General features: G+C 42.2%; 1 protein-coding gene and 1 long non-coding RNA gene across 2 annotated transcripts in view; one reads left to right on the top strand and one right to left on the bottom strand.

Moving 5' to 3' along the window:
* LOC138973414 (uncharacterized) overlaps positions 1-22,442 on the top strand; it is a 28,343-nt gene extending 5,901 nt beyond the window's left edge. The window contains exons 5-13 of the mRNA XM_070346135.1: positions 7,146-7,219; positions 8,375-8,595; positions 11,748-11,940; positions 14,503-14,682; positions 15,974-16,264; positions 16,544-16,795; positions 19,149-19,374; positions 20,061-20,222; positions 20,954-22,442. Of these exons, the coding sequence (XP_070202236.1) occupies positions 7,146-7,219; positions 8,375-8,595; positions 11,748-11,940; positions 14,503-14,682; positions 15,974-16,264; positions 16,544-16,795; positions 19,149-19,374; positions 20,061-20,222; positions 20,954-21,669 (2,315 nt within the window). The 3' untranslated portion in view covers positions 21,670-22,442. The remainder of the gene's footprint in view (positions 1-7,145; positions 7,220-8,374; positions 8,596-11,747; positions 11,941-14,502; positions 14,683-15,973; positions 16,265-16,543; positions 16,796-19,148; positions 19,375-20,060; positions 20,223-20,953) is intronic.
* LOC138973413 (uncharacterized) lies at positions 4,632-6,865 on the bottom strand. Its single transcript, XR_011458012.1, has 2 exons — positions 5,706-6,865; positions 4,632-5,027 (listed from the first exon to the last, which is right to left on the bottom strand). It is a non-coding gene; the product is annotated as an uncharacterized lncRNA (long non-coding RNA).
* Positions 22,443-24,096: the final 1,654 nt, after the last annotated feature.

Here is a 24,096-nt window from a genome sequence, read left to right on the forward strand (position 1 = left end):
GTACTTTTGTGTTCTGTCATTTAGTTTTATATTTTTTTTAGAAAAGTATATATCCGCAGCTAGAAAATTCAAGATGGCGGCCTCCATACCAATGCGTGTTTTGATTCAGCGAAAACAACGTTTGTGAGGGTAAGTTTTTAAGATTACCCTTTCATTCACCAATTTCACGTCATTATAATCTTTATTTGTCCCCTCGGGTCTGTTTTTGATCGGCTGAAGCGCTGAAATGCTGCACACTTTCAAATCTTGCTGAAACTGGATTGTGATAGATCTAGATCTATCTGTTGATTGAATGAAAGAAAACCATGCTCGCCACCACATGATTTTGGACAAGTTAAAAGAACTTTGAATAAAAGGCAAGGAGACAGAGATTGTTCAAGGCATGATAATTAGTCCTGCCTATTATAAAGGACTTGACTTCCATAAGTTTCTAAAAAAAACTGAGGGGGGAGGGGGAGTGACTAAGAGTGAGTAGGCCACAGTGACAATGACATGTACTAACTAGTAGGAGGGCCAGCTTGGGGGGGGGGGGGGGGGGGGAACCATTCCCCATGTCCCTACGGTCTTGTGATCAAACTTTCAAAGATGATAGCTAAAAGACAAAAGTATGCAATAAGCTTATGTGCTAATGAAATGAGAAATGAGTGGTTTTGAAAAAAGTGGTACCTCTCTCTGAGTCTGAGTCTCAACACTGTTAGTGTTACGATTTTGGTGTGTTACTTTTTTCTCAACCTTTTACTTAATTTAGGTTGACCGTGCATTGATGTGCATTTTATTTTAACAGAATATACAACTGAGGGTTACACCACATGCGGGTTCCTGAGAACAAGAGTGCTGCGTGAATACATTATGAGCAATTCTGCCGGTGCCACACAAACGAGCTGATTTCACCATAACTATCAAGGTTGGTACCTAATACCTCCAGAGTAGCTGAACAGTTTGCATCTTTTTTTTGATAATTAACAAGTATGCACACATATGCCTAAGCTACCTCTGTGAATTTGGTGGGTTTACCATACCCTCACAAGGGTCAACATTCTGTAAGCGACTGTTAGAATTCTAATGAATGTAGCGGCCAGCAAGATTTAAGAATCAGTTGGGTAACTGGAAACAGTTTTTTTGTATTGACCTTAAATAGTAAGAATTATACAAATAGCAAGGACTACTACTACTTTAGTAGTCCTTGACAAATAGTTAAAATACAATTTTTGCATTTTATCTTTTGTGTGAAGACTTTGGCTAACTCTCTGAGATAGTAAACATTATTCAAATAAAATTGTCACTTTTCAGCTTTTGTATGAAGGGTACCCCAGGTGGATTTCCTACACCATGGATTTAGAGGAGGCCAGACATCTAAGACGGTCTGCTTCTCATCCCAGCTGATTTCAGTTTTCTGCTTATGAAGTGTGCATCGCTATGGAAAAGGATTCAGCCATTTTTTGCTCACCACATTGCCAAAGCCATTGGCCCCGAGAAGTCACCCTGCCTGCCCATGTTTCACAGTTTTACAGACTGTGATACTGTGTTGTTCTTCGGTGGTATTGGGGGCTTGACAAGTATGGCATGCATTAGTAGACATCACACAATCTTTCCTCAGGTTGTCTGCTCTTCTTTGAGAAATAAGTACTACTGACAGGTCAGTTCAAGAGCATTTTGTGGTACTTCTGCAGGACAAAACCAAACTTCCTGGGTGTGAACAGTGCTAGAAGGTACCTCTTCAGTCAAAAGCGCTGCCAAATTCCCCAAAACACCCTTACAAGTAACGTGCTGTTGCAGGACATGAGTTTGAGAAGAGCAATCTACCAATTAGACTACGTCAGTAAATATACAATCAGGCAAACAACCCAACACCAATCATTGTGGGGCTGGCAGTCCAAGGCTGGAAAGTGGGAGTTATTTTGGACGAGCCTTCAAGAGGTATCCAGCATGTGCCGAGAACGCATGAAGTGTGGAAGTGCTGTACAACAAAACGCTGCAAATGCTGCAAAGAAGGACTGAAGAGCTCTGCTCTCTGCAGCTGTGCTTGCATGCCTGTGAAAATCAGCAAATTAAACTGTGTAAAAATATTATTGCACCCATTTTCGTACCCCAACTCAAACATTCATTCCCGTATCATTTTATTCAAACTTTTTATGCCTGTAAAGGCTCTCACAAATGGCACATCTTTCAGATAAAAGAAGATTTAGTTACAGGGGTCACATGACCGCCGCCAAATAAGGGTACCCTTAACGTGGCAAAGGGGATGTGATCACAACTTTAGGTACCCAATAAAAAGTCCAAAAAAATTCATGAGGCACAACATCTATCCAGAACAGGATGAATACTTTTTAGTGTTATGTCATTATTATACCTTTCATTTTTATCAATTTGATTTTTGGGGTACCCTTATTTAGGCGGCGGTCACATAACCCATGTAAATTCAATCTTTTATATTAAAAGAGTTCCAGATAGCCACGTTGTGTGCCCTTAATAGCATAGACAAATGGAATAAAATGGCACAGGAATAAATGTTTTCGTTTTGGTACGAACATTTGTGCGATAGTTTTTTGTTGGCACAGGTTAGGTAAGCCAACGATTCTTCAACCCTGCCACCCACGCCGTCCAACCAATCGCTGCACCATTGATCATGTATACATGTATTGTTATGTTTTAACAATTGTTTCTGTTAGTTTCTATTGCAAGAGAATGACTTGTAGCATCAAATACGCCTAAATACCTTTTTCACAGGCGGCCATTTTGATTTTTTTTTTAAACTACTGATTTTTAAATTTTTCTCGGTTCCTCTGTGTCAGGTTTTGTTAAGCACATAAAACCATACATTTATACCAAATTTGGTGTTTGTCACATGAAATGAAATATGCCTAACATACCCAACCGTTTTTACTGGCGGCCATTTTGAATTTTGTTATAAAAACTACCGATTTTTTAATTTTTCGCGATGGCTCTGTATCAGGATTTGTTAAGCACATAAAACTGTACATGTATGCCAAATTTGGTGTTTGTCACAAGAAATGATTGATTTTGCAACATAGGAGCCCCACTATATGCAATGAATAGGCTGGCCAGGTTAATTGGACTAATGTGAAATGAAACATTCTTTTATTCACGGCAGCTTATGCTGAGCTTTATTGGATGCAATGGGCGGTTCTGGTGAGGTTATGCCCCTTCTTTCTTTCGGCTGGTAACAGGCGGAACCTCGCGGCAAGATCACACGAGAAAGGGAAAAAAACGTGCATTGGTCCCAAATAGCATGTCGCTTAATTGGTAACAGTTCGGACGGGCGCAGTGGCGTGGTGGTAAGACGTCGGCCTCCTAATCGGGAGGTCGTGAGTTCGAATCCCGGTCGCTGCCGCCTGGTGGGTTAAGAGTGGAGATTTTTCCGATCTCCCAGGTCAACTTATGTGCAGACCTGCTTGTGACTTAACCCCCTTCGTGTGTACACGCAAGCACAAGACCAAGTGCGCACGGAAAAGATCCTGTAATCCATGTCGGAGTTCGGTGGGTTATGGAAACACGAAAATACCCAGCATGCCTACTCAACGAAAGCGGAGTGAGCTGACTATGCTCTCAGAGAATAGTGTGGGGAACCCAAATGGGCAAACGAGCTCACACGTAACCAGAAAAATTCTGGAACGCTGAAGAAGAAGAAGAAGAAGGTAACAGTTCGTGTGTAAGTCGTGCATCTTATACGGTAAAAAGACAATGGTAACAGGCGGAACCTCGCGGCAAGATCACAGGAGTTGTCTCGCGTTATCACTCCAGAAGCGCTCATTGAGTTTTACTCATCTAGTGTGAAAATGTTTTTATAAATGTCAAGAAAATATGGTTCGAATTATGCGACCAGCAGCAAAGAAGTGTAGGCTTTGAGGGTTATGTTGTTGTCAAGCGTTCAGTTCACTCCAGTTCTCCTCTTCCTCCGGGGTTCTGACTACTTCATCCTCTCTGTCCTGTAGCTCTGTAGTCGTTCAAATGTTATTTTCTCCGCTGGATTCCATTCTTGCAAGAGCAAGTGAACAGCGCTGCTGCGATGCGGGCGCAGGTAAAAAGCCAAGTGAGCGGCCCACTGCTGGTCAGTCAAACATACCTGACATCAGCTCACAATTTAAGGGGAGGCACTGGTGTTAAAAGTGATTTTTTTTGTTTCTTAACTCTTGGGTCAACAAATGTTTCAGAATTTAAGTACTCAGTCCATCTCCTGAGAAAATGAAAAAAAATAAAAATTTGGACCATCGGTTGCCATGGTAGCAATCCAAGATGGCCGCCAAACTGCCCCTTTTTAAAACCCTAAGGCTTTTTTAAAACTGCATGAAATTTTGTTTTGATGCTTGTTATTTATACTTTAGCACAATGCCGAGAAACTGATAGAGTCGTTTTTTGATATCTCAAGTCATTTAAAAAATATCAGTGATGAAAGTGAGTGATGTTGAGTTTCATGAAAAAACGCCCCCCAAAACGGTATAACTTCTCAATAAATATTTTTTTCAAGAAATCACTCTATCAGTTTCTGCAAAATAACACACTCAAGATGTATGCAAAGTTTCAACAACGCAAGTTCATAAGAAAAAAAGCCTTAGGCTTTTGAAGTGACAAAAAAGTAGTTTTGAGAAAATACACAAAACGCGAAGAAAATGTATTTTTTGTACACAAACGTTTATGAAACATGTAACAAAACAACACTAACAAAACAACAAGTCTTGCTTAGTTCCACAAGAAAAACAGAAACTAAATTCAACAAAATTTAAAATAACAACACCCAGTGTTCTGCAAGCACCAAGGAAACTGTTCGAAGGTCACAATGATCAACTCTCATCCGTTATGTTCACGCTGCGTAAAGTATGCCCATCCATAACTCCCAACTTGTTATCAGTGAAGCCTTTTATCTTGGACCTCTTTTGGACTTGCTTTGAATAATCAGGGAGTCATATGACAGTGTCCTTTACTTTCTATACTACAATATTTGGGTTGACTTCTGTGAATTGCCTTGCAATGCCATGGGTACTTTGGAAGCTCCTCTCCAGCTTCTGCATCTGTAGAGACAACATAAATTCAAAATTAATATATGTCTATGACAAACTCATATACTGCTATTCACATTTTCCCAACAATGACCCTCCCCCCCCTTACACACACATTTGAAAAAAGGTATTCTAATATTGTGATACATGGTAACACGATATTTGGGCGCATGCATATGTCAGTGCTGATAGTCAAGCAGTGAACAAAAAGATGTTGACAAATCATGTGAATGGTACTATTAGGCAGTGCTGATCTGGTTTACAGCTATTGCACATACATTGCATGCAGAAACCATATGGTCTGCATGGGACGTATGACCACAAGCAATGTTCACTCACTGGGCCATGTGAATGCATGTTTGTTTGAGCCACAAGAAAACTGTGATCAAAGGAGCAAGCTATATATAATATGCTCGAGAAAATAAATGAGGAAAGAACAGATGTTTTGCCCCAACACTGACAAACCTTGTGACAACCAAGCTTCACAGTAGCAGCACATAACTGACTAAATTTGCATCCTATTCAGTTTCTTTGCATCAGGGTGTTGTTACTTATAGATTCTGTTCTTCAGCATAAAACAGTCACACACACACACACACACACACACACACACACACACACACACACACACATAACCAAACAAATATATAAACTTCTACATGTTTGTCAAAAGAAGAAAAAAATACATACCTACTACCATCTTGCTTATCAGCTGCTTGGAATCTTCCCTGCTCTGCTTGGGCTAGTATTCACTGCACCAGATTTCCCAGGAGATGCAAGTTGCACCATGGCTGAACATAGTCATTTTTGTATTGATTGTTCTTTTTCTAAGCAGTTTATTTGCTTTTTTCAAGAGAAAAGATATAGGGTCTGCCTTCTCGTTGCCATAAATGGCAAACTCCGTGTTGTCCTTTTTGCCGTACGCATTCCGCTCCGCAACTCTAAAATAAGTCGTGGCTCAAAACACTCATGGCAACGTGCTTCAAACGTACACCACCGGTGGTGATTTCTTGCTCCATCTCAGCTGTTGCAAGGGAAGCAGCATAGTTTTCATTCTGGACGAAGAAGAATGCACAAACTTGATCTTCCGATTCGTTCGTAGCAATAGCAGACGACACTATCGACTCGCACTTTCTTTTTAAACTTCTGTCACGCCAGCCTCTGCAACTGATCTGATTTTAGTCGATAATTATCTCCTTTGCGTGTCAAGCACTGAAATCCGGGCAAAACGTGTGATAAACTGAAGTTTCCACAAAGATATCCAAGGAAAATCGCAGCTGTAGATGTTTCACATCGCCTTTGGCGAGACCTGGCGGAAATCAAGAATATTGCATTCTGGGAAGGCCGAATCGAACCGAACGAGACCGAGCATAAACGAAGTTTAATATCCGCGATTCGATTGGTCAGTAGACAAAAATGTTCACACGGAATCTCCCGGAATCTTCATCGGTTGTCTTCGGCTCATTGGAATGTCTTCTAGTTGCTGTTACTAACGGCGCGAAATCTGTAAACGGAAATTCCCGTTGTCCGCGGTATGAACTGATTGTAGCAAAGAAAAGACAACTCATTCCAGTCATGCTAACGTGACCACCGTTGACGATGTGTTTGACTCACATTCACCTCTCAAACATACGCATTTTTTTGCTGTTTTGTGTTTGTTCAATACACAATTGCATACACATACATTGTTCATTTAGCCGTTTTGACCGTTTATGATTAATTCTGATCTAAAATCAGTACATCAGAGTAACCAGAAGAGGTTCAAAATCCAGAATCAGAAAGAAAACCGAAATGACCAGGGAACAAAAAAATCACTTTTTTCACTGTGGTGTCTGCCCTTAAGCACAAAAATGCACCATAAAAAGCATGCAGACCGAGGGGTTGTGACTGGTGGTACCCACCAGCCACAGGCACAGTAAAAGGAGTGTTTAAATTATATTTATAGTAAATAACACGAAAACCCTATTGGCGGCGTCTGTTATATTTGCTGCACATGTATGGTACATGTACAAAGAAAATCTATATATATGTACATATAAAAAAAATAATAATATGTGGCGCATAATAACATTTTTGAACGGGTCACTTGTATGCTGAAGTTGGGTTTGCACGTTTATTTCTTGCTTTCAGGCTTCGTTTTGCCGAACATATCCAGGGAGTGTTTAAAGAAAGCAGTCGGCCTGCTATCTTCAACTGCTCAAACGGTAAGCATGAAGACAATCTTTACAAATACTTACTGAACTTAAAGGAGTTGGGTTTTTTCTACTGCCAATATAATACAGAGGGAAGCAATATGGAATGAACGAGTTTGAAGGGAAGATCGAGTAAGGATTTTTGCTGATTAACTGACATTTGAAAGAAGAAGGGCACGAGGTACAGTCTGAGTTCAGCTTTGAATAGCCCGGATGACGGGCGCAGTGGCGTGGTGGTAAGACGTCGGCCTCCAAATCGGGAGGTCGTGAGTTCGAATCCCGGCCGCTGCCGCCTGGTGGGTTAAGAGTGGAGATTTTTCCGATCTCCCAGGTCAAGTTATGTGCAGACCTGCTAGTGACTTAACCCCCCTTCGTGTGTACACGCAAGCACAAGACCAAGTGCGCACGGAAAAGATCCTGTGGGTTATAGAAACACGAAAATACCCAGCATGCCTCCTCAGAAATCGGCGTATGCTGCCGGAATGGCGGGGTAAAAACAGTCATACACATAAAAATCCACTCGTGCTAAAAACATGAGTGAACGTGGGGTGGTCTAAGCCCATGAACGAAGAAAAAGCAGAATAGCCCGGATAGTGTCCTCCGTTGTGGAAGTATATATACATGGGTGCAACTCTGCCGGCTACACGCCGGCAGCCGGTTTTTGGTTTCATCGGCTGCCGATGTTTTTGTTCCAGGAGAGGTTTTTTTTTGGCATTTTAAATACTAAAAAAGCTGGACCCCAACTTTTGCCGGTTTTTGGAATTTTCCAGGTTGCACCCATGCATATATATATATATATATATATATGTGTATTTCCCAACTGTCTTACCAAATTGGTCCACTTGGCACGCCTAGTATACAATGCTGGGAACTTTGTGAAGCAGTTAAGCTCTCAGTCTGACTTCACACCTTGAAAACCAAAATGAAAGATTGTTTGTATATTCCAACATGTACTACACTGACTGAAGTTAAGACTGAGAACCTATTCAACTGCTCAGGCTTTTTATAAGGGAGCTGAGTGGAAGACTTTTCTCTGGCAGTAGTGACACACATATCATGCACATCAGGGGACACTAACATAAGTCCCAGTGGAACTCTAGCTTTATGGTGTACCCTTCTTCTTTCAAACACCAGCTTATTGGCAAATATTGTTTTTTTCCACAACAGAATTTGAAGACATCACTAGGCTTGGACCGTCATGCACACCTTGACAAGATCAGCGACATCACACTTTGTGCGGATGACATGCCTGGCAACACACTGGAAGGCTCTTCAATAATGGATGAGCAGGTTTTGCAGAAAGTCGACAAAGTCTGGACAGCTTTGCGAAATGTTGACGGATACTCTAAACCCATGGATGAGGACCTGTATGAACATATTGTGGCATTGTGAGTGTCTTTACCTTCAACTAACATTTAGATTTGAGATACTGATTTTTGTGTGGTTCTCAAAGATATTTAATACTGTTTGCTTCGGACTGCTTACATTTGAGGTAACTTCCCGGATTTTACATTATAGATAGATGGTCTAAACTTGGCCAAAAAATTATTGCAACAGATTTCACACCCAAATTAAAGCATTAATTCCCGTGTCATTTCATTAAAACTTTATATGCCAGTTAAGGCCATTCATTTAACCTTCAGGATCACCTTTTGGATTAAATATTTCTTTTACATGGATCACGTGACCGCCACGCAGTTAAGGGTACAGTGGAACCCCCCTTTTAAGACCTCCAAACATCTGAGAAATTCTGGTCTTAAAAAGGAGGGAGTCTTAAAATGGGGGTAATTTTACAGAGGTTATGAAGAGAAAGTCTAAGAAAACAAGGTCTTAAAAAGAAGGGAGTTTTAAATTGGGGGGTCTTAAAAGGGGGGTTCCACTGTACCCTCAAAATTGACCAGACAAAAATGGAAGGGCCGAATGAAAAATCGACACAAAATAAAACAATAGGCAAAACCCTGATTCATTCTAGAGTGGAACCCACCTATTAGTACCCCCCCCCCCCCCCCACCCCCCAATCCAAAACTCCCTGCCTTTTCAGACCCTGTTATCTCAGACTTACATTTCTTCTTCTTCTTCTTCTTTTTCTTCTTCTTCTGCGTTCGTGGGCTGAAACTCCCACGTACACTCGTGTTTTTTGCACGAGTGGAATTTTACGTGTATGACCGTTTTTACCCCGCCATTTAGGCAGCCATACGCCGTTTTCGGAGGAAGCATGCTGGGTGTTTTCGTGTTTCTATAACCCACCGAACTCTGACATTGATTACAGGATCTTTTTCGTGCGCACTTGGTCTTGTGCTTGCGTGTACACACGGGGGTGTTCGGACACCGAGGAGAGCCTGCACACAAAGTTGACTCTGAGAAATAAATCTCTCGCCGAACGTGGGGACGAACTCACGCTGACAGCGGCCAACTGGATTCAAATCCAGCGCGCTACCGACTGAGCTACATCCCCGCCCTAGACTTACATGTCATAACCTCTGTCAATTTACCCTATCTTAAGACTATATCCCTTCTTTTTAAGACTGATTTTCTCAGATTTGATGGAGGTCTTAAAAGGGGGGTCCCATTGTATCTACATTTTAAAATACCAAGCCCCTGAATGCACAGGAGCCTATAGCTAGTACCCAGACTTCTTGGAAACAAATTCAGAGGATACACCTAGGATTTACAGACACTGTGAACAGGAATTACTGATCGAATCATAAGTAGAATTACCTGTTAATTTGTTTTTGTAACTTTGAAAATTCAATAAGTATGTGGATACATTTGACGCTGTAAGTACAAAAAGCTCATAACATAAAATGTAGTAAATTAACTCCCAACAGTTTTTAGTGTGACAGGGATACTATTTATAGCTCGCCAGCAACACCTGTGGATTGTAGAGTTCTGTTTGTGATGGGGTCTGGCGGCTTCTGTCTCCCTTTATGTTCTTGGTCTCCTTTGCGTAACCAAACCAATTTTTATTGGGCTACGAAATTAGCTCTAAAATTCTCAATCCTGTTTGATTGGACTTCGCCTCCAAAGGTGATTGTTGTGTTTCGGCGCTCGGTTACATTTGGCGTTGCCCGAGGGCCGACAGGGATGGGACTCCACATGGAATGCACCAGGAAACGGAACAGACCGGAGTAAAGCCGGAGTAAAGCCACTGGTGCATTTCCATGCTGTCTCATCCAGACGAACCTCACACGGGGACCGGTCGCTTAGGTAGAGCGGGTCCTGGGGTTCGGAACTTTGGGGACAAAGTTCATTCGGGGGTGAGTGTGACAGAGGGACTACCGTTGCCCTTCACAGCAGGCTCTGCAGGCATGAGACCAAGGGTAGGGCGGATGGTGGCGAGAGAGGTGAAGGGACGGGGAATGTTTACAGTGCCGTGTGCCGGGCTGTGAGCAGTGCCCGGTAGCTCAGTTGGTAGAGCACTGGACTTGTGATCGGAAGGTCGCAGGATCGAATTCGGGCCGGGACGGACACGGGTCAACTTTATGTGCAGACCCAGAGACGGAAGCCATGTCCCACCCCCGTGTCATCACAATGGCACGTAAAAGACCTTGGTCATTCTGCCATAAGTGCAGGTGGCTGAATACACCTAAACACGCAGACACCTGGGTAGCGCGACTCCGTTGCTGCTAGCTTTCCTCTGGGAGGAAGCGACCCGAATTTCCCAGCGATGGGACAATAAAGTAATGAAAATGAAATGAAATGAAAATGGAAAATATTTAGCTCAGGCACCGTCGCGGCAGACGCCCCTTAGTTCTATGCAGAAAAATGCAGCGCGCTATTCTGGCCATCTGGCCAACTGTCGTCCTCATCTCTAAGGCAGACTGATACCAAGAGGTGTAAGTTACACCCGCCTTCAGGCTCAGGCATTTTCAAACGCTCGACTGAAGACTATCTGCAGAGTTGTTGGCCATTGAGTGCGAGCTATTTATAGCTCGCCGGCTAGTCACCTGTGGATTGTAGAGTTCTGTTAGTGTTTCGGCACTTCAGGTTACATTAGTGTTAACTCGAAAGTGTACATGCATGTATTGTGCAACTTCTTCTTCTTCCTTCATGGGCTGAAACTCCCAGGTTCACTCATGGTTTTAGCACGAGTGGATATTTACGTGTACGACCGTCTTTACCCCGCCATTCAGGCAGCATACGCCGATTTCGGGGGAAGCATGCTGGGTATTTTCGTGTTTCTGTAACCCACCGAACTCTGACGTGGATTACAGTATCTTTTCCGTGCGCACTTGGTCTTGTGTTTGAGTGTACACGCGAAGGGGGATTTTTGCACTAGCAGGTCTGCACATAAGTTGACCTGGGAGATCAGAAAAATCTCCACCCTGAACCCACCAGGCGACAGCTGCCGGGATTTGAACTCACAACTTTCCGATAAGGATGCCGGTGTCTTACCACTACGCCGCTGCACCTGTCATTGTGCGATTTTGTTATGGCCCTAGCTTCTTCCAGAATGCGCTGTCTGATACAAATCTTTGACCAGTGGCACAAGTAGTATACTCATCATATGTTTGAATCTCTTACGTTTCTGTCTGAACAGGTTCTGTGGTCCGCTGACAACAGTGAAGATCTACACTGAGAAGAGCATGCCCAGAGTTAGACTCATCAAAAGGACTGTTGGCAAAGGCAAGAATGCCAAAGAGAAGACCAACGTCATTTTTGAGGAAGTTCGTACACCTGCAGGGGCTGCAAGAAAGGTTGCCTTGCGTTTCTCAGAGCTTATTCTACAGAAGGTAAGGAACCAGACTGTTAGTGTTTCACATTTTCCAGAAATAAAAGTGTTCAGATTTGTATGTGCTGTTGAAGAGTTGTGCCCCAAGCAATGAGGAAAACAACTATATGCCGCTGATCAGAGAAGACGAATGATTGCAGGAAATGATTGGCTCATAAATGTATTTTATGCAGTGACTGCTCAATATAACATGCTCATTTTTTTTTAAAAGTATGCACCGCAGAGATTCTTTGCAGCTATGATCGCTGGCTGGCAGTGATTGCTGACAACATTTTTTGCTAATGTGTGTTTTCCTGGAGGTCATATGTGAGCTCCTTTCGGAAATTAGCATTCTTGGTAATGACTGCAGGCCATAACACCAAATCATGGACCTGCATGTGTGCATTTTTTCAAAAAAGGAAAGGGCGTTAATGAAGTCAAGCAGACATTGCATAGCAAACATGTAAGCGAGTGCCTGAAGCACAAGAATTACCCTTAGAGGAAAATGTTAGCCATTCAAACAAACAAAAACTGCTATGGGTACGCAAAGGTACACCGGCACGGTTGGCCTAGTGGTAAGGTGTCCGCCCCGTGATCGGGAGGTCGTGGGTTCGAACCCCGGCCGGGTCATACCTAAGACTTTAAAATTGGCAATCTAGTGGCTGCTCCGCCTGGCGTCTGGCATTATGGGGTTAGTGCTAGGACTGGTTGGTCCGGTGTCAGAATAATGTGACTGGGTGAGACATGAAGCCTGTGCTGCGACTTCTGTCTTGTGTGTGGCGCACGTTATATGTCAAAAGCAGCACCGCCCTGATATCACCCCTCGTGGTAGACTGGGCGTTAAGCAAACTGTCGCTGCCTCTCACAGACGCAAGACGGATGTATGGTAAAACTTCTTTATTTTCGAGTCATACAGGGCCGTAAAAGACTCGTCTTCTCCTAGTGATGGCAGCGAGCAACGAAAAGGCATGGGGATTGCCCACACAGGTTCCTCTCAAGTCCGAAACAGTGCCACAACACTACCCGACCGGTCTGTCTTACTGCGAGTCGAAGTGTCAAGTGACGTTCTAGAGCATATCCGAATCTCGCGCGAACTCGCGCATGACTCAACAAACAGAACTAATTTCTTTGCCCTACAAAAACTGCTATGGGTACGCAAAGGTACCCATGAGCATTACAAAGAGACAGCAGCAGCCAGACCCCATCACAAGTAGAACTCTACAATTTACAGGTGTCAGCGACGTGAATATACATCAAGCAATAAATAGGTTGTGGTCTTCGCCGGCAGATAACTGCAGAGTCTGCTGTGAAGGGTGACGCTGTACGTAGTCTCCCTGTCACATACACATTTGGAGTTAATAATTTGCTGCGATTGTTCATTGTTACTGGTTGGCAGTATGTCATTGTTGGCGTCGTTAATGTCAAGGGTGCTAGTTCTCTTCCACAGCCCACAACAAATCCTGACTTAAAGGTCTTAAAGGCACAGCTAGTGCAGCTCACAGCCTTCGTTTTGCGTTTTTGTTGCAGCTGAGTGCATTTACAGTTCAAAAATCCTCCCTATGGTAGTAAAACAAACCCAAAACTACCCAACGACGACATCTGGGAAGCTTGACAGTTTCTTGTTCACGCGAGTGCATAAATTAACCTAGTTATTACGTGGTGTTTGGTCGGAGTTCGATTCAACTTGAGTGATTCCGGCCTCCATTTTGTTTTACACAAACTCATGATGACGTCTGACATAGTTTGCTTAGTGACTGTCTTTTTGTGCATGATGTGGTGATCTACCTGATCTAAATTTAGATCCAAAAATAGGTCAAGACCAGCCGGGTCCGAGTACGAAATTAATTCGTAAAAAAATCGCAGTTCTTGACTCTTTGGGTGCAAGTCAATGAAATTTGGTAGTTCCTCTAACGGATAGCTGCCTCGGTATGACTAAAAGCCCCAGGGGCTCCGTGCACCTGGATTTGACAAGTTCAGTACCTTTAATCATTTCACTTGCAAACGCTGGGAGCTCACACGTAAAACATTGCTAAGGCTTTATTTGATCTATGAAGCTAGTGTTTGTTTGTGTGTTTGTGTGTGTGTGTGTGTGTGTGTGTGTGTGTGGAAGTGTGTCTGTGTGTTTGTGTGTCTGTCTGTCTGTCTGTGTGGGACCTACATGATGACGAAACGCTCCAAAACGGCTGCACTGATTTTGACCGGAATCACCCTTCTGTGTATAAGTTCCTTTGCCAATCGAGTCGTGTCACAGGCTACTTTTGGAAAACCAAACTTGAAAAGAGTTGTTAAAAACGGGGAAAAACAGTAATACTCTCTCTTTCTCTGTCTGTCTGTCTCTCTGTCTGTCTCTGTCTGTCTCTGTCTCTCTCTCTCTCTCTGTCTCTCTCTCTCTCTCTGTCTCTCTCTCTCTCTCTGTCTCTCTCTCTCTGTCTCTCTCTCTCTCTGTCTCTCCTTTTACAGACTATCTGAATATGTTAATAGGTGCAGGCTTATAAGTCGTGTACGGCTATATACATGTGAGCTATTTACAAATAAAGTTGACAGTTTACTTACATTGAGCATCATTTGCTTAACTTTCTGCCAGGATCAGATTGACATACTGCAGAGAGAGGAGGATTTTGTCCACCTCCAGGGACCTCCCGGTACAGGCAAGACCTTGCTGCTGCTGTTGCGAGTTCTGACATGGCTGGATGCTGGGCACAAAGTGTGGATCATCTCTTTCTTACCACCAAGCCGCTCTGTCACACACGTCTTGTTTGAACAGGTAATTTAAGGGATGGGGGATGAGGTGAGTGGGGTTTAGTGCGTGTGTGTGTGGGGGAGGGGGGGGGGGGGGGGTGGGGGAGGGTAAGAGTAGGGAGAGAGGAGGAAGGGGCGGAAGGTTAATGGGTTTGCAATGCAATATTTTGAGAAGCTTTTCATTTAGCTGAAACTCTTTTGGTTCCAATAGTGGCTAGATTGTACGCATTAAGGCACATAATGTTACATTGGGCTCGATCTGCACGCAGAAATTGACTCAATTTGGCATGTGATGTGAAGGCATCTTAAAAGCCTAGAATAAAGTATGTAGAGTCACGTACAATGCTCATCCTATTCTGTGTTTAAACCAGTGTCTGGTCGCATCAGAACATATGTCAAGATGGGGGAAACTTCGGGAACATAATTCACTCAAATGGGAGTGAGTGGGGTGGGGTGACATATAGTTGTTACTCATTTTCATAAAAGATAGGTAAAGGTTGTCTGCCTTGAGACACGTGCATAATTTTTAGAGAGCTTTCTGTGGGAAAGTGTGGTTGCTGCGTTGTGTTTTTTCTTATTTAAAGGTCCTTGTCTACATTTTTATACCGAAATCGCCATTTGACCATTAAAATGCAGAGTCTATTATCTACAAATATCAACAATACACCCCCTTTCGATCAGGAAAGACGAAGACAGTGTAGCCGTTTGAAAATTCATTGTAGTATTCCAGCGAAGTATTCATAGTAGGATATCCTTATTTGGAAAATGCCAAGCGCAAAACTCCTCTCAAATCCCGTGCATTTCGTGCGTTTAAAAAAAAGCGTGGACAGCGCTCCAGTGTCAAACTGTTGCTGCACTTGTTTGGGCGTGGCTATAAGCACAGTGACATGAATTTGATTGGTCAGTATTTTTAGGCAAAGCACATGTTCTCAGCAAACAGAAAACAAAATATTGGAAGCGTGAGTCACGCTACCCAAAAATAAAATCTTTTCTTACATATATTTTTTTTTCTATAACTTTTCCCCCCATGGTTCATTCATCATTTGACATAATTTTGTATCGAAATCTAACCATAAGATTATTGAAAAAAAGCAAAAATGTAGACGACCACCTTTAATGGCTTTATATTACGCCCAAATTTACCCCTTATTTGACTGCTTTGGGTTGATAAGGTAACTCAATGGCATAGTTGAGCACACTGTGAAATTCAGGTACAGAAACAGTTTCAGTGGCAGACAAAAATTTGGTGACCATGCAAGAAGATGCACGCTTCTTACTCTTTGTTTATTTGCTCACAATAATGTTTTCTTTTGCAGACAAAACGCATGCTGGATGCATTTTGTAGCACATCAGAAGCCGAGGAGAAGAAAAAACAACTAGACATGTTCATTCTGTCGCGGCCACAAGAGACCCTTGACAAGCAGTACTATGAGCGCAGGCTTTTCAAGTTCAGGGACCGCGCCAAGCACAAGGACCCCTACCCTGATGCTGGCTTCCCCCGCAGACCTACCCTGCCCGCGAAAGCTCTTCCCCAGGACCGTAAGGTCTGTCTCGTGGTGGACGAAAGTGGCATGGCGGGGACAGGTTTGAACGACTTCTTTGAACAGGTAAGTCTGAATGTAAATAGAGAAAGACACAATCAAACAACCAAATATCAACAACCAAACATACAAAACAAAGACCTTCCACCCCCTGTCTCCCATCCCCCCCCCCCCCCCCCAAAAAAAAAAAAACAAAAAAACCAACCAACAACAACCCAAACAAACCCAAAAACAAAACGAGAAAAGGAAGATCAGGTTTGTTTATTTTTTGTTTGTTTTGTCTCTATTTTGTTGTGAAGTATGGACAGTTAGTTGCAACGTGATGTTTTTTGTTTTCCAACTCAGGTTGCCATCTGCCACAAACGCAAAGATTTCCTGAATGACAATGAGTTCAGCAAAGGACTGAGTGTGTGGTCTGCCTCAGTGGAGAGATGTGGACGTCCAAAGTATGCAGCCAAACCCGGGAAAAGCACTCCAGAAAGATTTGGCACGTGCTGGAAACTGAAGATGCCTCTGAGATGTCCACCAACAGTACAGAGAGCACTGATGCTGGTTCAGCCTTCACTTGATGCAAGGAATATCTGCTTCTTCAAAAATGTATGTTACATTTTAACCGTTAAAGGCACAGACATATTCGACTCACCATCTCCTCCCGTCCAGGCTTTGATATGAGGTAAAGACATCCCTCCACTTTAAAGGTCCTTGTCTACATTTTTATACCGAAATCGCCATTTGACCATTAAAATGCAGAGTCTATTATCTACAAATTTCAACAATACACCCCCTTTCGATCAGGAAAGACGAAGTCAGTGTAGCCGTTTGAAAATTCATTGTAGTATTCCAGCGTAGTACTCATAGTAGGATATCCTTATTTGGAAAATGCCAAGCGCAAAACTCCTCTCAAATCCCGTGCATTTCGTGCGTTTAAAAAAAAGCGTGGACAGCGCTCCAGTGTTGCTGCACTTGTTTGGGCGTGGCTATAAGCATAGTGACATGAATTTGATTGGTCAGTATTTTTAGGCAAAGCACATGTTCTAGAGCAAACAGAAAACAAAATATTGGAAGCGTGAGTCACGCTACCCAAAAATAAAAATCTTTTTTTACATATATTTTTTTTTCTTTAACTTTTTTCCCCATGGTTCATTCATCATCTGACATAATTTTTTAGCGAAATCTAACCATAAGATTATTTGAAAAAAAGCAAAAATGTAGACGACCACCTTTAAAATGACTTGGACACATACCCAAAATCGGCATCCTAATTGCTTCCTTTGTAAAGTGAGAATGTTTCATTTTAAAATTTATTAAAACAAGAAATTCCTCCGAGGTAGGAAAAACACCCCCGTTGGTCAAAGGGAAATAACCATTCTCACTGCCACCAACTGAGAAGGTTATTTCCCTTTGACCATTAATATGTGCCTCTATAAGTCCTTGTAGAATCTTAATCCACCAATAACTCCCTAACCGTGTGTTTGACTGGTCCCAATTTTTGTAAGGACCGTCTCAGGAATGTATAGAACCTGTTCACCAAGTTTGGTGACGATCGGTCTGTTCATTCTTGAGATCTATATGCGAACACAAACACACAAACAAACACATCGAGCGAAACCTACACACACCCCTATACCGGGGGTGTAAAAATCCAACTCTGCTGAGGAAGCAGTGTTGATGTTGTGTATTACTTTGTGTTCAAGTGAATTAAGAGATGGCCTTATCCCATTGAAAAGCCTGCATGGTCAGATCTGAGATGCTGAGCAAAACTGTTTCATTTTTTTTCTTTCTCCATTTTCATTACTTTATTGTCCCATCGCTGTGTGCAATTTATCTTCAAAAATGCATGTGAAGATTCATTGTAATAGACAATTGTTAAAAAAAAAAGTGAGTCAAACTTTTTCTCGTGACATATAGGCCAGTCACTATAGAGAACAGGGGCGGGGATGTAGCTCAGTCGGTAGTGCGCTGGATTTGTATCCAGTTGGCCGCTGTCAGCGTGAGTTCGTCCCCACGTTCGGCGAGAGATTTATTTCTCAGAGTCAACTTTGTGTGCAGACTCTCCTCGGTGTCCGAACACCCCCGTGTGTACACGCAAGCACAAGACCAAGTGCGCACAAAAAAGATCCTGTAATCCATGTCAGAGTTCGGTGGGTTATAGAAACACGAAAATACCCAGCATGCCTCCTCCGAAAACGGCGTATGGCTGCCTAAATGGCGGGGTAAAAAACGGTCATACATGTAAAATTCCACTCGTGCAAAAAACACGAGTGTACGTGGGAGTTTCAGCCCACGAACGCAGAAGAAGAATACTATAGAGAACGGTGTGTCTAAAACGCGTGAACTGAAGGAGCCTGCCTCACTAAAAGCAAGAGTATTCACTCTTTCGTAACCCATATCAACCCAGCAGAGTTATTTCTGGAATGGGTGTATTGTTCATTTATCACAGAATTTGTATTGACTTCTGACTTGAGTTTATGAACAGTGGTGTGTTAGTGATCCGGAAAGCTATGCAAGTACAAAACTAACTATATAAACACCCCCAGCACATACACTGACACAGACACACAGCACAGTGAGGCTGACATTTAGAGCTAATATAATAGCAAAAAAGGTGTCGCGGCACTTTAATCTGTTGACACAAGTGTGGCTTAAGTATACATTTACCATCTCGGGTCGTAAATCGTTACAGGCAGCGTTGCTCTTCCTAGGAAAAGTGTTGGTCATTGTTTTCGTTATGATTAGTTGATGCAACTGAGTAAAAGATTGCTGTACGTACTTCTTATGGATGGAGAGAGCCTGTTATATGGGGTACTGACGGGGGGTCTCGGCAAGCCTCGACCCTCGTAAGTGTCCCACGAAACAAAGAAAGTCTCCCGGGATTCCCTACTGTGAGTTAAAAATAGAACATTTTGTAATTTGTATAATAGACATGTGTCTCATCATTTTTTTTTCTTAGCAATTCATGATGGCCAATCCAGCCTGCCCCAGGGACAGGTCAGAGGTGAAAAACCCAGAAGAGGAGGGACCCACAGGACCGTACAACCAGTACCCAGCAGACGGACTGGAGGTGTTCCTCATTGCCCACGGCAGCCATGAGAGGGCACACGAGGATGTCTGGTACTGCAAAGAATGCGGCAACGAGCTGGCCGACTATCTCACCAAAGTTCTGAAGATTACCACTTGTAAGACACTTTGTGAAGGAATGTCAATGTTGTATAAAGTCCTCAGCAATTAAAAAAATGAAAAATGTTAGTTTATAGGTTTGATTGTGGACAAAATAAAATATTCACAATTACATTGAGCTGGTCTTAGTAGTGGAATAATTTTGTCATTTTACTTGTGACGGACGCCTCATTTTGTCTATAATTAAACAGTCCATGAACTAACCTAATATTTGTTTGTTTGCCACTGTTTGCCAGACAGAAAACAATAAATATATATGATGTAAGGTAGCTATTCTATGCAAGCAAGCAAGCAAGCAGGCTTACAAAGGGAGGCAATAAGATTGCACGAGTTCTCAAGAAAATGTAAAACTGTGTAGTCCCTTGAAGAGAAAATACAGAGTTGGCTTTATCATAACAGACACTCAAATCATTTTGAACAGTCTTGTTGTTTTATGGGCATAATTTTTCTTTGTCTGAGAGCTAAAAGAGAGAGAGAGAGAGAGATATACAGAGAGAGAGATATATATATATGGGTTATTCTGCTGTTCACATGAATGGTATGAAAACAGAATAATATACATGTAGTTATAAAACACTTCTTGTGGCACTCTGTTATTGGCTTTTGTTAGCAGGTAAATCTTATTTCAATGATATCTGGGAACTCTTTACTGTTTATTAATTTGTTTTTATTTTGAATTCAACAGCCAAAACCCAGCAGGTGATGTCCGAAAATCACCTGAAGTGCCACGACGTGATGATTGTGGCAACGCAAAATTCCTTCCAGTTCTCTCTGCCCATTGCTGGCTTTATGGCTGCCATGAAGAAACGCAAGCTCAAAGTGGCTGTCAATGTAACACGGGAAGAAGGTAAAGTAAAATATATGTCTAAGACCCTTCATTTTCCAAGATGTTCTCTTTCAAAAGTCAGTAAATGTACCTCTGTTTTGAGGCAGGGTCCCTCCATGATAAGACCTAGTTTCCTCAGTTTTTTGGTGGTCTGTAAACATAGGTTTCACTGTACCTTAATTTCACGGTTAGAACAGACCCCCCACGAGTTAGGGGGAAGAATTTACCCGATGCTCCCCAGCATGTCGTAAGAGGCGACTAACGGATTCTGTTTCTCCTTTTACCCTTGTTAAGTGTTTCTTGTATAGAATATAGTCAATGTTTGTAAAGATTTTAGTCAAGCAGTATGTAAGAAATGTTAAGTCCTTTGTACTGGAAACTTGCATTCTCCCAGTAAGGTCATATATTGTACTACGTTGCAAGCCCCTGGAGCAAATTTTTGATTAGTGCTTTTGTGAACAAGAAACAATTGACAAGTGGCTCTATACCCTCTCCCCCCTTTCCCCGTCGCGATATAACCTTCGTGGTTGAAAACGACGTTAAACACCAAATAAAGAAAGAAAGGAAAGAAAGACGGTTAGAACAGCACACCTGAAAAATCGAAGACTACCCACTGTTTAAGACCTGATTTTCTGAAATATTTGGAAGTCTTAAAAAGGGGGGGCACTGCATCAAAATAAATCTATTGACAGCCTCAGTTCAGTATGTCTTTCCTGTTGTTGTTTGGCTTCAACTGACATTTTTGTGTGCAGGAAAAACGGCCATAACCGATGAAGACACCATCCTGATCGTGGACATGACTTCAGTGCACGGTCTAGAAAGGGCTGTCATCATCGTCGTCCCTGAAGTCAACATGCCTCCACAGCTGCCCACCATGTACAAGACCTCCTTCACATTACCCGAGGAAAGCAAAACCAAGGCGGAAGAAGAGAAAGTTTCTGCTGAAGCTGCGGTGAAAGAAACACAGGCTGCAGATGAACCCATTGCTTTTGAGAAAATACGCCAAGACGACCCGATGAAGGAAGCTTTGGAAGCGGCAGACGGACAGGACTTTAGCATCTCTGCTGCTGGAGAGTTCGTAAAGGAAGACGACTCTGATGAAGAAAAGACCACAGCTGACACAGGCAGAAAAGAAACGGTCATGGAGGTGCAAGAGGAACAAAGCCAGCAAGAAACAACCCCAAGCGGTGCCCCCAGCCAGCCACAGAAGACACCCACAGATGGCAAAGATTACGACACTAGCGACGAGGAAGATGAAGGCATAGATTCCCTGACTTACGCAGATAACAAGAGTGAGCGAAAAATCAAGGCAGCGCTAGCTTCCCTCAGTGATCAGTCCCGCAAAGACATTTTCTACATCGGGTCTCGTGCCGTCTGTCAGCTCATTCTGGTGCACCTGGGCAAGAAGGATGACGGTGAATCACCGGCCAAAGCTGAACCCACCCCCTCGGAATCCATGGACACTTGAAAAGCAGCAGCCTTACAAGTCGTGACAGTCTTTCATTGACGGTAGTAAAAGTGCGTGGATGATGTAGACGATATCAGTACTTTGGAACCCCCCTTTTCAGACCTTCACAAATGTGAGAAAATCTGGTCTTAAAAAGGAGGGAGTCTTAAAATGGAGGTAAATTTAGAGATGCTATGAACAGAAAATCTGAGAAAACAGGGTCTTAAAGAGGAGGGAGTCTTAAAATGGAGGTAAATTTAGAGATGCTATGAACAGAAAATCTGAGAAAACAGGGTCTTAAAGAGGAGGGAGTCTTAAAATGGAGGTAAATTTAGAGATGCTATGAACAGAAAATCTGAGAAAAAAAGGAGGGAGTCTTAAAATGGAGGTAAATTTAGAGATGCTATGAACAGAAAATCTGAGAAAACAGAGTCTTAAAGAGGAGGGAGTCTTAAATGAGGGGTCTCAGAACGGGGGTCTACTGTACACGGCAGTTTGTGAAACTTCTTTCGCATAGCCTGTAATATTGCTGTCAGATCTGCCAAACTTTTTTTTAGGCTTTGGAAAACGATGACTCCAAGTTCTGCCGGAAATTGTCGGAACTTTATGGGTATATCTCAGCAAATTTGTTGAAGGAAATAATTCCTAGCGTTATTCCAGCAGTAGTTATGATGAACCTCTTACAGTGAAAGAGTTTGGTTGATGTCTGTAAAAACGTGCCATCATGATGTTTGTTTGTTATATAAACAATTCAGTTTGTATTGGATTATTGATTTGGGTTTTTTAGGGGTGGGGGATGGCGATGGGGGGAGGGGGGGGGGGGGTCTAAGGTCCTGGGAGGTGTTAAAGTTTTTGAGGATTGCTTGTCATACTGAATTCTATGCAGTTTGTTAATGAAATTATTTGTATCATGATGTACTGGTATTTGAACTTTTTAGGTTATCATTATAACAAATTGTTTGAAAATGTGTGATAGTAAATTTTTATTTTCATTCTTTTCATTCAGCTGTGGTACACTTTCATAGATATATATACGTAGACATTTTATTTTAACATGCGCAATGTTTTATGTGATATTTACCTGTGATAGAAATGCCTTGAAATCTTTGTAGAGTGGGACACCCCTTTAAAGACCTCCAAACATCTAAGACAATTAGGCCTTACAATTGAAAAAATCTTACATTTGGGCTAAATTCACATTGAGTGAACAGAAAATCCAAAAAAACAGCTTGGGTCTTAAAAGGGAGGTAGTCTTTAAAAAGGGGGCACTGTCCTTAGTATAACCATGAAATACTGATTTTTGCTCTTCTTCTTCTTCTGCGTTCGTGGGCTGAAACTCCCATGTACACTCATGTTTTTGCACGAGTGGAATTTGTACGTGTATGACCGTTTTTACCCCGCCATTAAGGCAGCCATACGGCGCTTTCGGAGGAGATTTTTGCTCTAAATGTAAGATGGAACTCACACAATTTACATTAGAGCCATCAACCATGTAAAACCACTAACAAGACCAATGTATCTTTTGAAACAAAGGGAAGTAAGCGATCTAAATACAGTATAGATGTCAAAAGAAAGTGAAAGTTGTGCCTCATTTGGTTATGATTCAAGAACCACTTCAGTTCCAGAAAAAAAATTGTAACCCCAAACCTGTTCACCCATCCAGAGGTCTGTATGTAGAGAGGACATAGTGTAGCTGGTCGATGAGGGTAGTTTTTAGGTCACTGATCGACAGACAGTTCAATCATTACAAAACAGTATCCCCCCAAAGCAAACACACACAAACATACAAAAACGCACATGCACATACACACGCCCGCACATGCACACATACATACACACACACACACTGCCCACATCAGATTTTTTTCTTGACTGGTTGTTCTATCTGTGGGATTTTTAGTATTTTACGTTGTATTCCTTTTTTTCTTGCATAGTACACACGATTTCATCATCATCATCATCATCATATTTTGGTGCTGTGCAAAACTCTAATTTTTATTTACGTGGATAACTCATAACTCATTCTTGCTCAGTGTTTTAGTATTTTACATTGTATTCCTTTTGTTCTCACACGTTACACTAGATTTCATCGTCATCATATCTGTATTGGACTTTACGTAGATAACTCATTCTAGCAGTAAAAAATTTTTGAGATTTTACCATAACTTTTATTATTGAGAGAGCAGAATCTTACTTACCTTTCTTGTTTTTGTATTCTTAATTTTGGAACGGTGGCAGTCTCCTTGTTTTTGGATTTATTAAGAGAACAATAGAAATTTGAACTGAATTGAATTGATTGAACTTTATTTTCCGTTTTTATTTTTTGTAGTGTGTGAGTGTGTGTGCATGTGATTTTGCTCTGAGTGTGTAAGTGTGTTGCAAACTGTTGTGTATTATTGCAAAGAAAAAAATATAAACTTTTTGGGGTAAACTGTCATACAAGATACA

Source organism: Littorina saxatilis, linkage group LG8 (genome assembly GCF_037325665.1).
Source record: "Littorina saxatilis isolate snail1 linkage group LG8, US_GU_Lsax_2.0, whole genome shotgun sequence".
NCBI classification, from domain to species: Eukaryota; Metazoa; Mollusca; class Gastropoda; order Littorinimorpha; family Littorinidae; genus Littorina; species Littorina saxatilis.